Genomic DNA, 13,623 nt, shown 5'->3' on the forward strand with positions numbered 1-13,623 from the left:
AAGGAGAACAAACCAAAACAACTAGCCCTTATTCTGCTCGCGCGCAGACAGGAGCAGCGGCCGTATTTTCAATCGTGTTGCTTTCTCCGACCACCAAAAATCGTGAGACCACTTGAAAAACTTAGCCAACATCAAGGGGGTTCTAATGCAACAAACCTTACCCAAAACCGTGCACTGAGGGGGGAGAACGAACCATTCTACCAGAAGCCAAAAACCTGCGCGCGAATTGCTTGGCTCCAGAAGACATGGCTTCGACTCCAGCCCATTCCAGCCCCACAAATCTGACCAAACCCAATCCTAGGGACCCTTGGACCCCCTTTGAACCGTGGACAGCAGCCATGCATAACCCATGCCCCAAAAACGTGAGGATGATCAACCAAAAACACAAGAACCATGCGCTTACATCAACAACCGATTAGATTTCTAAAAATTTAAATGAAAAATCTGATGCCTACACACACACGCATAATAACTGATATGGTACAAAAGTTATAGAAAGAATCATGCCTTGCACCGTCGGTTGAAAAGAAGTAGGCGTAGATGACGATTCCGGGACGACGGGACGAAGATCAACCACCTTGGAAGCTTAAAAAAAATCGAGCTATGGAGTTTTTTTTTTATTGCTAGAACGATGAAGAAGATGAATAATGGGGGAGGTAGGCGGCTAGGTTGTAGAGAAAAGGATTGAACGTGTGGTTTGGGGTAGATTTAGGATTTAATTTGGGTAGATAGGATTTTAATAACTAATATAGGGAGATAATAACAATAATAAGATAATCTTAACTTTTAAAAATACTAACTAACATAACAATTAATTAAAATCCCGAAATATTTATTTTAGGGAATTTTAAAGGTAATTAAAAGTCAATATTTTGGCTAAATTTGGATAAATATGGACTCCTAAAATTATATAAAATTAAATACTGATAATTTTGAGGAAATAAAACTCAAAATAATATTTTTGGACTCTAAAAATGCTCATGAAATAAATTGGATAGAAAGTTGTCATCTCGTCCGTCCACGGTCCCGTCTACGCGATAAAATAAATTAAATACTAAAAATCATAAAAATCTCAAATTATGGGTTAAATGCTTGAAAATAAATCTTAAAACATGCACAAATAATTTCACATAAATATTTAACCCATAATCTAAAATTATAAATAAATAAAATCCCTAATTATGCATGCAAATTTACGTACTAAAAATACTGGGTGTTACATATAATTTTCTTTTTTTAGAGCATATTAATAAGTAAATATAAATTTATATTTACAATTGTAATTAATACAATAATTTAAAAGATAAAAATATTTATTGTTCAATTAATCAATTTAATAATAATATTCAACTTAAAAATAATTTAAGTAAAAAAGCAAAATTGACTTTTGAGTTTAGCCATATACCAATTAAACCATTTTCAATAGTTTATGTACCAATTTGACATTTTATTAATAATTTATGTATCAAAATAATTTTTACTCTTTAATTAATATGCAATTTTTTTTTCGGAAGATATATTTTATTGTATCATTACATGTACCTTGTTTTTTGTGCCTTTAGTAATCTCATTTTAAAATTTTAGATTTAGATATAATATTACCGAAATTAATAATATGGGTATCATCTTTTATAAGACATTTTGTTGTGTCAAATTAAATAATTATTTATAAAGAAAAACGGGATAATAATTAAAAATATAATATTTTTGACATAAAAAATAATATTTTTTATGATTTTAATCAAATGAGAAATTTATGTCATAAAGTTGATATGTGAAACTGAAAACACTATTTAAAAATGATGTGTATTATATAAATTTCAAAAATTTATGTCATTTTAAGTTGGTTGTTTTGACCGTTCCACTTCCATAATACCTGTACACCTGTCGTCATCGATTATTAAAACAAAAATTCAATTCTATAGGTTATATTAAAAACATAATATCATATATTCAAACACAAGATACCATAAACAAAAAATGATGGCTTCAGAAACAAAAACAAAAACAAAAACATGATATATTATTATTATTATTTTGGCTATATCACATGCTAAACAAAAAACATAGTGAAAGTATATATTGCGAATTTGATTGCGAAATCATGCAATTACAATTTCATAAAATCAAAAGAAATTTAACTTAAAACAAAGACAAAGAAGCCTAATGAGGGGGAAAAGAGAAAGAAAAATTAAAACTTTAGTGATGATCAAATTGTAAGTTTATCATCTAAAAGAAGCTTTTGACGAATAACCAAGTACATTTAATTTTTTTTTTTAATGTATGAGGTGTTCCTGTTAAGATTACGAGTTTTAAAAAAAATTTATTCTTACTTGTGCAATAATAATTGATACATAACGATCATCCAACTTATTTTACTGATGAAATAAAATTCAAATAATTATGTCATTGGCTATTTTTTTTTATGACATGGGAACTCTTAGTCGCTATTTTTCGAGCGCATTAATATTATCTAAACCTCTAGACTTTCGGATAATATAACTATGAATACTTCTAAGAATTGAAATGACAAGGGGAAACACATATCTCATACGGAAAATCATGACATAGACAATTTAAGTAGCTAGTAAAGACAAGTTTACCCGAACTCCATAGTAGGAAATCATCGTAAACCTAAACACAAACACATACCTAAACACAAACACATGTTCCCAATTAATATAAACTCGATCGCATCACACAATTATTCTTCATCGCCTGGTGAACCACGCATTTACCTGCAGGCGACCGTAGCAATGCTTTATGACGGATAAACCGTGAATGTTCTGGCTGATCATCAGATGCATGTTCATGAGTACATGATCGATCAGCACTATCGAACAAAACCGTGCTCCTACTCGACGCCATATTTCTTCCTCAGAAGCAAAACATATTCTAAAACCTTGTTCTGATCAGCCAGAGACTTGGAGACAGTCTCCTTCTCCATGCACCTTTTGGCCCATGCAATCAGTTTGGGGCAGTGATCGTCAAAGCTGAGTTTGCCACACACTTCGTACGCATGAAACCAGCTATAATATGTGACCAAGGCTATATCAAGAAACCCAAAGTTTTCGCCACCAAAGTACGGATCATCGCCCAACTCAGATTCCAGTAACTTCAAAGCATCAATCATGTCTTTCTTACCTGTTTCTTGTTCTTCTCCTGTTTTTAACCATACTATTCTTCTTCCAGCATCATATACCTTATCAAATGAACGAGAATTAATATTCGTTGAACGGATTAAGCATGCATGGTCTACAAGGATGAGCAAACTGCAAATGTAACCTTCCACTTTTAATACAAAAAATATTAAAATATTGTTGTAATTATTATATCCAATTTCACCAATAGACGGCAATTGTGAATGTACATACTGTACTAGTTGATGTCTTATCCAGGTCATCTCCCACCACAAAATCATTTTGATACAAATTTTACATTAAAATAATATAATTTTTGCATCAAATACAACATTTATCTCCAACCCAATTACACCAAATCTTGCACAAAAAGGAAAATTCTCAGAAGATTTATTTTATTTCACATATATTAATTATTATTATTCAATATATTTTTAATAAATAAATAAATATTTAATTAATATTGATTAAATTAAATGAATTATTATAATAATTTTTTTATTAATATTTAATTATTAAAACAATAATTTAAAAAACATATTAAAATATAAAAAAAATTCATTATTATTTAAAAAACAAATAAATATAATAATTAAAAAATAATAAAATAATTTTAAAATATAAAAAAAATAATAATAAGAATTTGGCGCAGCTTCTTTGAGTAAATGGGGCGCCGGTTGGAGATCTATTTTGCACCAACCGTTGGGGATATGTAGGTATATGGGTGTTCATCGGTCGGCTCGGTTTTAATTTGTCTAATTTCGTTTCGGTTTTCCGGTTTTTGGTTTATGGAAAATATAATCCGAAGTCAAACCGTTTTACTTCGGTTCGGTTTTTGTACTATAACGGACCGACTTATATGGTTCAGTTTGGTCGATTTTATCATTAATAATACATATATAACACAATAAAAAAAAACATAAATTTCATCCAACATATAATTTAAATATCCCAACACACAACTTAAATTTATAGTCATATAGTGAAGAAATAAAAAATAACAAACAATACAAGGACAAATATTCAACCACAGTCATATAATATTTTCAAAAAAACAAAACAAATTTTGATATGGTTATTCCGATTTTGATACAATTATTAAAATTAATAATATAAATACATTGTAAAATATAATATGTTTTTTTACATAATTTCTTAGTAAAAACTTTAAAAATAAAGTTTAAATGACTGACATAAACAACAATCAACTAAAAATTACATAAACAAGAATGAATTAAATAAATAACAATCAACTAAAATTTATTTAAAATAATTATTCATTAACTAAATATTATCTCATAACATATATAATATAAATAAAAAAATATTATAAATGACCAAGGAAGAAACAAAACGAACTGATGAATGGATCACTCAGTTGACCGTATTAATTAAGCAACCATGCAGTAATTAAGCGTGACACATATATCTAATTCAACTATTAAAAATAGAAAAAAAAAAAAAAAAATTTACCTTTTTGTCGACGAAATCAGCCCAGAACCTAGCTTTGGCTCTGGCATAAGGATGTGAAGGTAAAATGGGGGGAGACTTATCCTTCCACACTTCATCAATATACTGAATAATAAGAAGCGATTCACAGACGGGTTTGCCATTATGAATCAAAACCGGAATTTTCTTGTGAACCGGGTTCATCTCCAACAAAAGTGGGCTCTTGTCGGCCAGGTTCTCCTCCCTGTACTCGTACTCGATGCCCTTTTCGGCTAATGCGATTCGAGCCCGCATGCCGAACATACTGTAGTACAAGTCCAGCAGAATCACCTCCTCCGCCATTCGATATTATATAAAGGAGATTTATTTATTTTTTTTGTGAAGACATTCAATACTATATAAAGAGGGGGCGTGAAGGTGCCAAAATGGTTGAATTCGATGTTCAATTATAATAATTCTCTCCACTAGCTAAAAGAGAAATTGGATTTGAAAACCACAAACACGGTCGTGTTGCCCAAGTTTGTAGAATAATTGTTTTCAGCGAAAAAATAGTTTTTTTTTTTTTTGGAATTACCAACTTAATGAATCAGAACGCAAAAATGAACAAATCAAATAAAAAATAAAAAAAAGAAGAAGTATCTTATCTTTAGGTGAAAGACGTATAATAGGGAAAAGAATTTAAAAAATCGATGTGTCTATGCACAAATGATTTGTGAATCGTACGTATAAGGGAGGGGGCGAAAAAAAATTCCGTATGACCAATGTTAACCTTTTTTATCTAAGTACTTTTTTCTTATCTTATATAGAAAAATTATTAATTCTCCTTCTTCCAATCCAAAAAGAAAAAACGTCAAAAGAAATGTCACCGCTTGCATAACAACAAGAAAGGTATATTTATGTACTTAAAAAAACACAGAAAAGAAAAGAAAGGTATATATATATATATATATATATATATATATATATATATATATTAAATAATTGATTTGCATCTAGGTAAGTGCTTGCGTCATGAGAATAGATTGGTCATAACTCACATTTCCAAATGTCTTTTTATAAAACAAAAATTTATAATTTATTTATACATATAAATAGTTGGGGTTTTTTATCTTTAATTTTAAAAAATAAAACAAAATCAAATGCAATCCGCTGTGGTAAAGAGCGTCCGCTCATGTCCGCTACAGCATAAGCACAAGGGGACTTGCAATTTTTGCACGTCCACATGTGCAACCCTCTCCCCCCCTTTTTTTTCTTTTAAATTAATTATATTTTGTAAAATTATTATTTATTTAGTATCATTATGATAATTTTTTTTTTCAAAAATCTGAATTTTAATTCTAATTTTCGAATTTGATGATCAGGATAAAAAATTATTAAGAAAACAAAACAAAAAATTTACGGTTAAAAAAATTAAATTGATTAAATAATTTTTTTGATCAGATATATTTATAAAAAAAATTATTTAATCTAAATAAACATATTTTCATTAAATTTATTTTATTTTTAAAATATAAATTTTATTTTTAACTTAAATTTGGGCAGCAAAGTTATATATTTATTTTAATTTGTTTGGATTTGTAAATGTCTCTCGATTCTGTTGATAAATTTAGAGGAGTTGATTCAAATTTATTTGAGACTAATTTATGCAAAAATGCTAATAAAAAAATTTCAACCCGAATTCGAGCTGAAAAGAAATCATATAAAAAATTGTAAACTCCAACCGACCCGAATATATCCGAATTAATTCTCTAGGTTTGATTAAAAAAATTATTATATCAATAATAAATAAATAATGGTTTTACAAAATATTAATAATTATATAATTTATTTAAAAAACTAAAAACTAAAAAAAAAAATGTTGTATATGAGAACTTTGTGATCAGAAAAATTAGTTAACCTAAATAAACATATTTTAGATAAATTTATTTTATATCATATTTTTAATATAAATTTTATTGTTATATTAAAAAATTGATTAGCGGAGTTATTGACTTATTTTAATTTGTTTGGATCTCTGCAACTCTTTTTAGTTCTATGGATAAACCTAGAAGATTAATTCGGATATATTCGGATCGGTTGGAGTTTAAAATTTTTGATATGATTTCTTTTCGGCTCGAATTTGGGTTGAAATTTTTTTATTAGCATTTTTGCATAAATTTGTCTCAAATAAATTTGAATTAACTCCTCTAAATTTATCCACAGAACTGAGAGACATTTACAAATCCAAACAAATTAAAATAAATATATAACTTTGCTACCCAAATTTAAGTTAAAAATAAAATTTATATTTTAAAATTAAAATAAATTTAATGAAAATATGTTTATTTAGATTAAATAATTTTTTTAATAAATATATTTGATCAAAAAAATTATTTAATTAATTTAATTTTTTTAACCGTAAATTTTTTGTTTTGTTTTCTTAATAATTTTTTAGTCCGATCATCAAATTCAAAAATTATAACTAAAATTCAGATTTTTTTTAAAAAAATTATCATAATGATACTAAATAAATAATAATTTTACAAAATATAATTAATTATATAATTAATTTAAAAGAAAAAAAAACTAAAAAACGGGGGAGGGGGTTGCACATGGGGACGTGCAAAAATTGCAAGTCCCCATGTGCTTATGCTGGCTGCAGCGTCCCGCTCTCCACCACAGCGGATTGCAGTAGTTTTGCAATCCGCTGTGGCATGCATTATTTTTGAATTTATTTTATTTTTTTAAATTAAAAATAAAAAAACCCATAAATAGTGGGGTGATTGTATTCGGTAGGAAAATTAATGGACAATTCTTAATAAAGATCAATCTCATCTCAATGAATAAATTAATGTTTCAATGATTGATTTTATTTTATTTTTCATAAAATAATATTGAAAAAGAAACCACTTAATTTTATGATGGAAACTCGCATCCGCTACTATTCGGTATGTATTGGTTAAACCCTCGAACTAACGCATTATATGCAAACTACGTTAGTCAGGTAAACTGGGAGTGGCAAAAGTTCCTGAAATCCCAACTCTTCCCGAATCTCATCTCATTTTCTTCCCGAAAAAATTCCTACTCGACATTTCTCCGACCTGAATTTTCGTTATTTTTCCCATCTCGATTGATATCGGGAGAGGGATCTGGAATAAAACTTTACCCCGATGGGATTCCCGATCCGTCCTGAAATAATATTATAATATATTATTATTAATATTTTTATTAATAATTTTATTAATAAATTTAGCTAAATATTATTGTGTTTCAACCCATATAACAATTAATTGTAGACTTAATTCACATAATTATTTAATTAATTGTGGACTTAATTCACATAATTATTTATTGTTGAAATGATCGAATAATATAATAACGAAATGACATTTTATTTTTGTGTATTATTTAAAATATTAAATTAATAATTTAATTAATTCATATTTATAATTATCTAATTAGACGATAACTTGCTAGATGCCTGAAGGAACAAAATTAACTTTGATTATTGTCATTTCCATTAATTTTGGCTTATTTTTTTTTAAAGATCTTGTAGGTTCCCACTACTCGAATTTCTCTCCTTAAGTTTTTTTTGCAATTTTTTCTTCGTTTTGGAGCATTTGAATGAGAGAAACTCGAATATGATACTTAAGGGGTGCTTTTGATATTTGTGATATACTAAGAAGTTGTTTGAGATTCTTCATAAATTTTTTTAAAAAAATATTTTTCGGGATTACCCTCTCCCTACCCGACGGGATCCCGAACATTCGGGTCCCAAAACTTTTCGGATGCGGGATGCGGGAGGAAAAAAATTTCAAATCTTATTGGGACGAGAATCGGGTAAGAGGGTTACGGGGCGGTCCCGACCCGATCCCACCCCTAAGGTAAACCACATTAGACAAGTTTTGTGCGATAGACCAGTCCAATAAGGTGTTGGTAGAGGAAATCGAACTCCTGACATCTGGTCAAGTGCTCACCCACTCCACTTTATTTTATTCATTTCATTTTTGGCGGGTTTTTGGTTTGGCTCTTTCGGTCATAAATCTATGACAAAATTTCTATGAGACGGTCTCAAGAATCATTTTTTGAGACGGGTCACAAATAAGACTAGCTCACAAAAGTGTTACACATATATCTATACTATCATTCTTTCTGCTTTTGTGTAATTACTAGATCTGCGGCCCAGATATGGGATTTATAAATTTTATTAATTTTTTTTTGATTCTCTATAAATTTTATTAATTAGTTGGTTGTGTTTGATCTATATATCTATTGGTTTTCCTTTTAAAAACTAAAACTAAAAAGCTGTGGACCATTTTTGTGATGTATGCAAATTTTTGGAAAAACCGTAATTTTATTCCAAAAAGGTCTTGTCTTAGTTAATTGTGAAATTTGTCAATGTTTTGTTTCCAACCAATAATTTAAAAGCAAGTAAACATAAGATTGATAAAATTATTAATATAATCATATACTTATCATAGCAAATATACACAACAATATAATTTTGATATTTGGAACGTTCACCATTGACACTTATGTGAGCACAGACTATCATTTATCTATTGGTAGTATAAGAAGCCACATTAGTCGGTGCTGACATAGATGCGAGGTGCCCACGATGAGTATCCAAGAAATCAAACCATATATATATATCAAAAGATTCCACAAGTTGGGGTAAAGAATTATTGGTAGTTATTCCTACCAGGAATCCAAGTATCCATATGATATATATGATTGTGTCCACTATGTATGCAAATATATATGATCACTAAGAGACTGCATATTGGAATCTTGAATTTCTTTAAGTTTATTTATTTTAATTAGGGGACAATGAGCGATTATCTATTTTTTTAAAACATGATTAATGAGCGATTATCTGTGGTATATTGGTATTAATAAAAAAAGAGAGACCAATAATAACTATCTATCTTTTTGGTTAGATTTTTTTTAATATTTCAACAACATTCTTAATTTTTTTTAAAGAATTGATTTATTTTTATTTTTTTACAAAAATATTATTATCTTACAACTTAATTACAAAAATTGATGAAACAAAAAAATAAGAAACAAAACGACGATTGTACAAACACACCGCACAGGCTCCGAATATGTAGCGTGAATAATAATCTACCCACTCTAATCACGCGAGAATCGTGGCTCTCTCGTGGGAAAGATTATATATACATTTCCTCCTATCTTATTTTTCGATTGTCCCAAATTTATAATTCAGCTTCTACATTTTGTAGTTTTTTTTTTCGTAAACTTTGATTTTCTGATAACAGTTTAATTTCATATGTTTGGGAGGAACAAAATATAAAGCACATAATTATCTTTTTGGTTAGATTTTTTTTAATATTTTAACAATATTCTTAATTTTTTCTAAAAAAAATTGATTTATTTTTTACAATTAAAAAAATTGATGAAGCAAAAAAATCATAAACAAAACGACGATTGTACAAACACACAACGCATGCTCCAAATATCTAGCATGTATAATAATCTATCTACCCACTTTAATCACGTGAGTATCGTGGCTCTCTCGTGGGAAAGATTATATATACATTTCCTCCTATCTTATTTTTCGATTGTCCCAAATTTATAATTCAGCTTCTACATTTTGTAGTTTTTTTAATCGAAAACTTTGATTTTCTGATAATAGTTTTAATTTCAATATATTTGGGAGGAACAAAATATAAAGTACATAATTTCGATGTATGCATGTACTCAGATTGAATCCTAACAATGTATGAAGTGTTCCTGTTAAGATTACGGGTTTAAGAAAAATTATTCTTACTTGCGCAATAATAATTGATACGTAACGATCATCCAACTTCTTTTAATGATGAAATAAAATTCATATAATTATGTCACCGGCTATATAATTGCTTATATGTTATACGTGAAACGGTGAAAGAGTTCAAAGAAACGAAAATAATATAACTATCCAGTACTTCTAAGAATTGAAATGACAAGGGGAAACACATATATCTAGCTTGTACCGAAAATCATGACATTGACAATCTAAGTAGCTAGTAAAGACAAGTTTACACGAACTCCAGACTAGGAAATCGTCTTAATTAAACCTAAACACAAACACATACCTAAACACAAACACATGTTCCCGATTAATATAAACTCGATCGCATCACACAATTATTCTTCATCGCCTGGTGAACCACACATTTACCAGGCGAACGTACGTACGCCAGAAGCCGCGATGCTTTAATTATGACAGATAAACCATGAATGTTATCTGGCTGATCAGACATGGTTCATGAATACATGATCAGCACACGATCGAACAAAATCGTGCTAGCTCCTACTTGGCGCCATATTTCTTCCTCAGAAGCAAAACAAATTCGTAAACCTTGTTCTGATCAGCCAGAGACTTGGAGACAGTCTCCTTCTCCATGCACCTTTTGGCCCATGCAATCAGTTTGGGGCAGTGATCTTCAAAGCTGAGTTTGCCACACACTTCGTACGCATGAAACCAGCTATAATATGTGACCAAGGCTATATCAAGAAACCCAAAGTTTTCGCCACCAAAGTACGAATCATCGCCCAACTCAGATTCCAGTAACTTCAAAGCATCAATCATGTCTTTCTTACCTGTTTCTTGTTCTTCTCCTGTTTTTAACCATACTATTCTTCTTCCAGCATCATATACCTTACCAAATGAACATCGTAACAGGGCATTATATATAACCATGATAATTATGCACGAGAATTAGATAGTGTTTGGGAGAGTTTTTAGGAAGCACTTCTCAATTTTTTCTTAACAAAATTCCATAAAATTTCAAAATTTTGTTAAGAAAAAGCTGAAAAGTACTTTTTTAGAAGCTCTCTCAAACACTACCTAACATTTGTTGAACGGATTGAGCTAATTAAGTCCTACATGCATGCATGGTTTAGTATATATATTGTGTTTTGCACTCCAAAGTCCAAAATTTGCTGTCATGTACGTGTAAATTCAAAGAGCCATCCTCGTGTTTTCTTTCGAAAGATTTTGTTAAAATCCCATAAAAAAAATTCAACTAGCTTAAAATCCACTATTTTTTCATATATATACATATAAATTTGCCAAACCGCATAAAAAAAAATCAACTATGCTTAAAATATCTCCTTATCTTGTTCAATTTATAGCCAAAACCTTTTGTAAATATCTGACAAATGAAACCCCTTGCATTGTGTTGTCATTATTAAGATTTGTAAACCTCAATAAAAGTCTGAAAATCGAAAACTTTGTAAAATATTTTTTTTAAAAAAAGTCCATAATTATTTTTTAAAACATTCATAAGTTAAACACTACCTAACTCTCATGGATCCAGTCATGCATGTCATTTTGTCCCTTTAACTACACTATACTAGATTATAACAACTTTCCACTTTTTTTTTATTTTATAAAAAAAGTAACCAAATATATTAATATTAATAACTAAACAAGTATAAAAGGACTGGTACAACAAGGGATATCTAGCATCCTCTCAAACAAAATTACGTTATAGACTTATAGTCACGAGCAACATATATGCGCTACCATATTAGAACAACGAAGAGCAAATGTAACTTTCCACTTTTAAGTTTTAACATTAATCTCATTAAATATTGTTCCTTTTTTTAAAAAAAATAATTAATTAAATAATATAATGTAAAAAGAACTATAAAAAATAACTAATTTTAATTGATAACTGAAAACCTATCGGGTGTTACAAGTACACGGTGGGTTACACGTTGAGTCACACATTGTACTTGAAATTACATAATTATATTTGATGTATTTTGGAAAGAGATTTTTCAAACAAAATGGAGGGATAATTTTGTAATTTCATGTGTAGTGTATAGCCCACATATAGCTTAATGTGTACATGTAGCATTTTCTAAACCTATATTATTTAAAATCTATTGTTGAATCTATGGTTTGATTTTATAAATTAAAATTCAAATACTAATCACTTGAATTTAGAAAGTATTGCCGGATCTTAATATTATGAATTCATCAAAATATTTATACATATTTAATTACCTACTAGCTAGATATAATTAATTATCATCTTGCCATAATAGAATGTACAAAAAAAAATATTAAAATATTGTTGTAATTATTATATCCAATTTCCCCAATAGTGAATGTACTTTTCGAGTTTGATGTCCATACCTACCGCGGTATCTAAAAATCAAATAATTTAATTGGGAGTATTTCAACCTATATTTATAGGCACTATCCCAATTATATATTTAAGGGTGGAGATTCATTTATCAATATTTTGTGAGGTGCATTGAAAAAATAGTTGGACCAACATATATTAATAGATCTCAATCCTGGAATCTGCATTGATTAACTTTAATACATTATAAATGACCAAGGAAGAAACAAAACGAACTGATGAATGGATCACTCAGTTGACCGTATTAATTAAGCAACCATGCAGTAATTAAGCGTGACACATATATCTAATTCAACTATTAAAAATAGAAAAAAAAAAAAAAAAATTTACCTTTTTGTCGACGAAATCAGCCCAGAACCTAGCTTTGGCTCTGGCAAAAGGATGTGAAGGTAAAATGGGGGGAGATTTATCCTTCCACACTTCATCAATATACTGAACAATAAGAAGCGATTCACAGACGGGTTTGCCATTATGAATCAAAACCGGAATTTTCTTGTGAACCGGGTTCATCTCCAACAAAAGTGGGCTCTTGTCGGCCAGGTTCTCTTCCCTGTACTCATACTCAATGCCCTTTTCGGCTAATGCGATTCGAGCCCGCATGCCGAACATACTGTAGTACAAGTCCAGCAGAATCACCTCCTCCGCCATTCGATATTATATAAAGGAGTTTTATTTATTTATTTTTTTGTGAAGATATTCAATACTATATAAAGAGGGGGGGGGGGGGGGGCGTGAAGGTGATCGAAAATGGTTCTTGGCAGATATGTGAAAATGGTCTAGGTACTTCATATTGGCCTGGTCCGTCAATCAAAATATATAGTTGGGTTGCGTTACACAATTTCTCAATTCGTGTGGGTCGTCTACGTCCCGTTTAATAGTAGGTTGTGACG

General features: G+C 29.4%; 2 protein-coding genes across 2 annotated transcripts; both read right to left on the bottom strand.

Moving 5' to 3' along the window:
- Window positions 1-2,527: 2,527 nt before the first annotated feature.
- Window positions 2,528-5,266, bottom strand: LOC140860295 (probable glutathione S-transferase). Its single transcript, XM_073263237.1, has 2 exons — window positions 4,614-5,266; window positions 2,528-3,202 (listed from the first exon to the last, which is right to left on the bottom strand). Exons 1-2 carry the CDS (start codon window positions 4,929-4,931, stop codon window positions 2,855-2,857), a joined length of 666 nt encoding a protein of 221 aa, XP_073119338.1. The 5' UTR covers window positions 4,932-5,266; the 3' UTR covers window positions 2,528-2,854.
- Window positions 5,267-10,531: 5,265 nt separating this feature from the next.
- Window positions 10,532-13,405, bottom strand: LOC140863608 (probable glutathione S-transferase). Its single transcript, XM_073267148.1, has 2 exons — window positions 13,064-13,405; window positions 10,532-11,235 (listed from the first exon to the last, which is right to left on the bottom strand). The coding sequence occupies exons 1-2, from the start codon at window positions 13,379-13,381 to the stop codon at window positions 10,888-10,890; spliced, it is 666 nt and encodes a 221-aa protein (XP_073123249.1). The 5' UTR covers window positions 13,382-13,405; the 3' UTR covers window positions 10,532-10,887.
- Between the last annotated feature and the right edge of the window lie 218 nt (window positions 13,406-13,623).

This window comes from Henckelia pumila, chromosome 4 (assembly GCF_033568475.1).
Source record: "Henckelia pumila isolate YLH828 chromosome 4, ASM3356847v2, whole genome shotgun sequence".
In the NCBI taxonomy this organism is placed as follows: Eukaryota; Viridiplantae; Streptophyta; class Magnoliopsida; order Lamiales; family Gesneriaceae; genus Henckelia; species Henckelia pumila.

Bases quoted from the DNA above. Each gene is read 5' to 3' on its own strand.
- LOC140860295 (XM_073263237.1), bottom strand. From the start codon at position 4,931: ATGGCGGAGGAGGTGATTCTGCTGGACTTGTACTACAGTATGTTCGGC. The intron at 3,203-4,613 runs GTAAATTTTTTT...TCATTTGATAAG, and splicing joins CTGATTTCGTCGACAAAAAG to GTATATGATGCTGGAAGAAG.
- LOC140863608 (XM_073267148.1), bottom strand. From the start codon at position 13,381: ATGGCGGAGGAGGTGATTCTGCTGGACTTGTACTACAGTATGTTCGGC. The intron at 11,236-13,063 runs GTAAATTTTTTT...TCATTTGGTAAG, and splicing joins CTGATTTCGTCGACAAAAAG to GTATATGATGCTGGAAGAAG.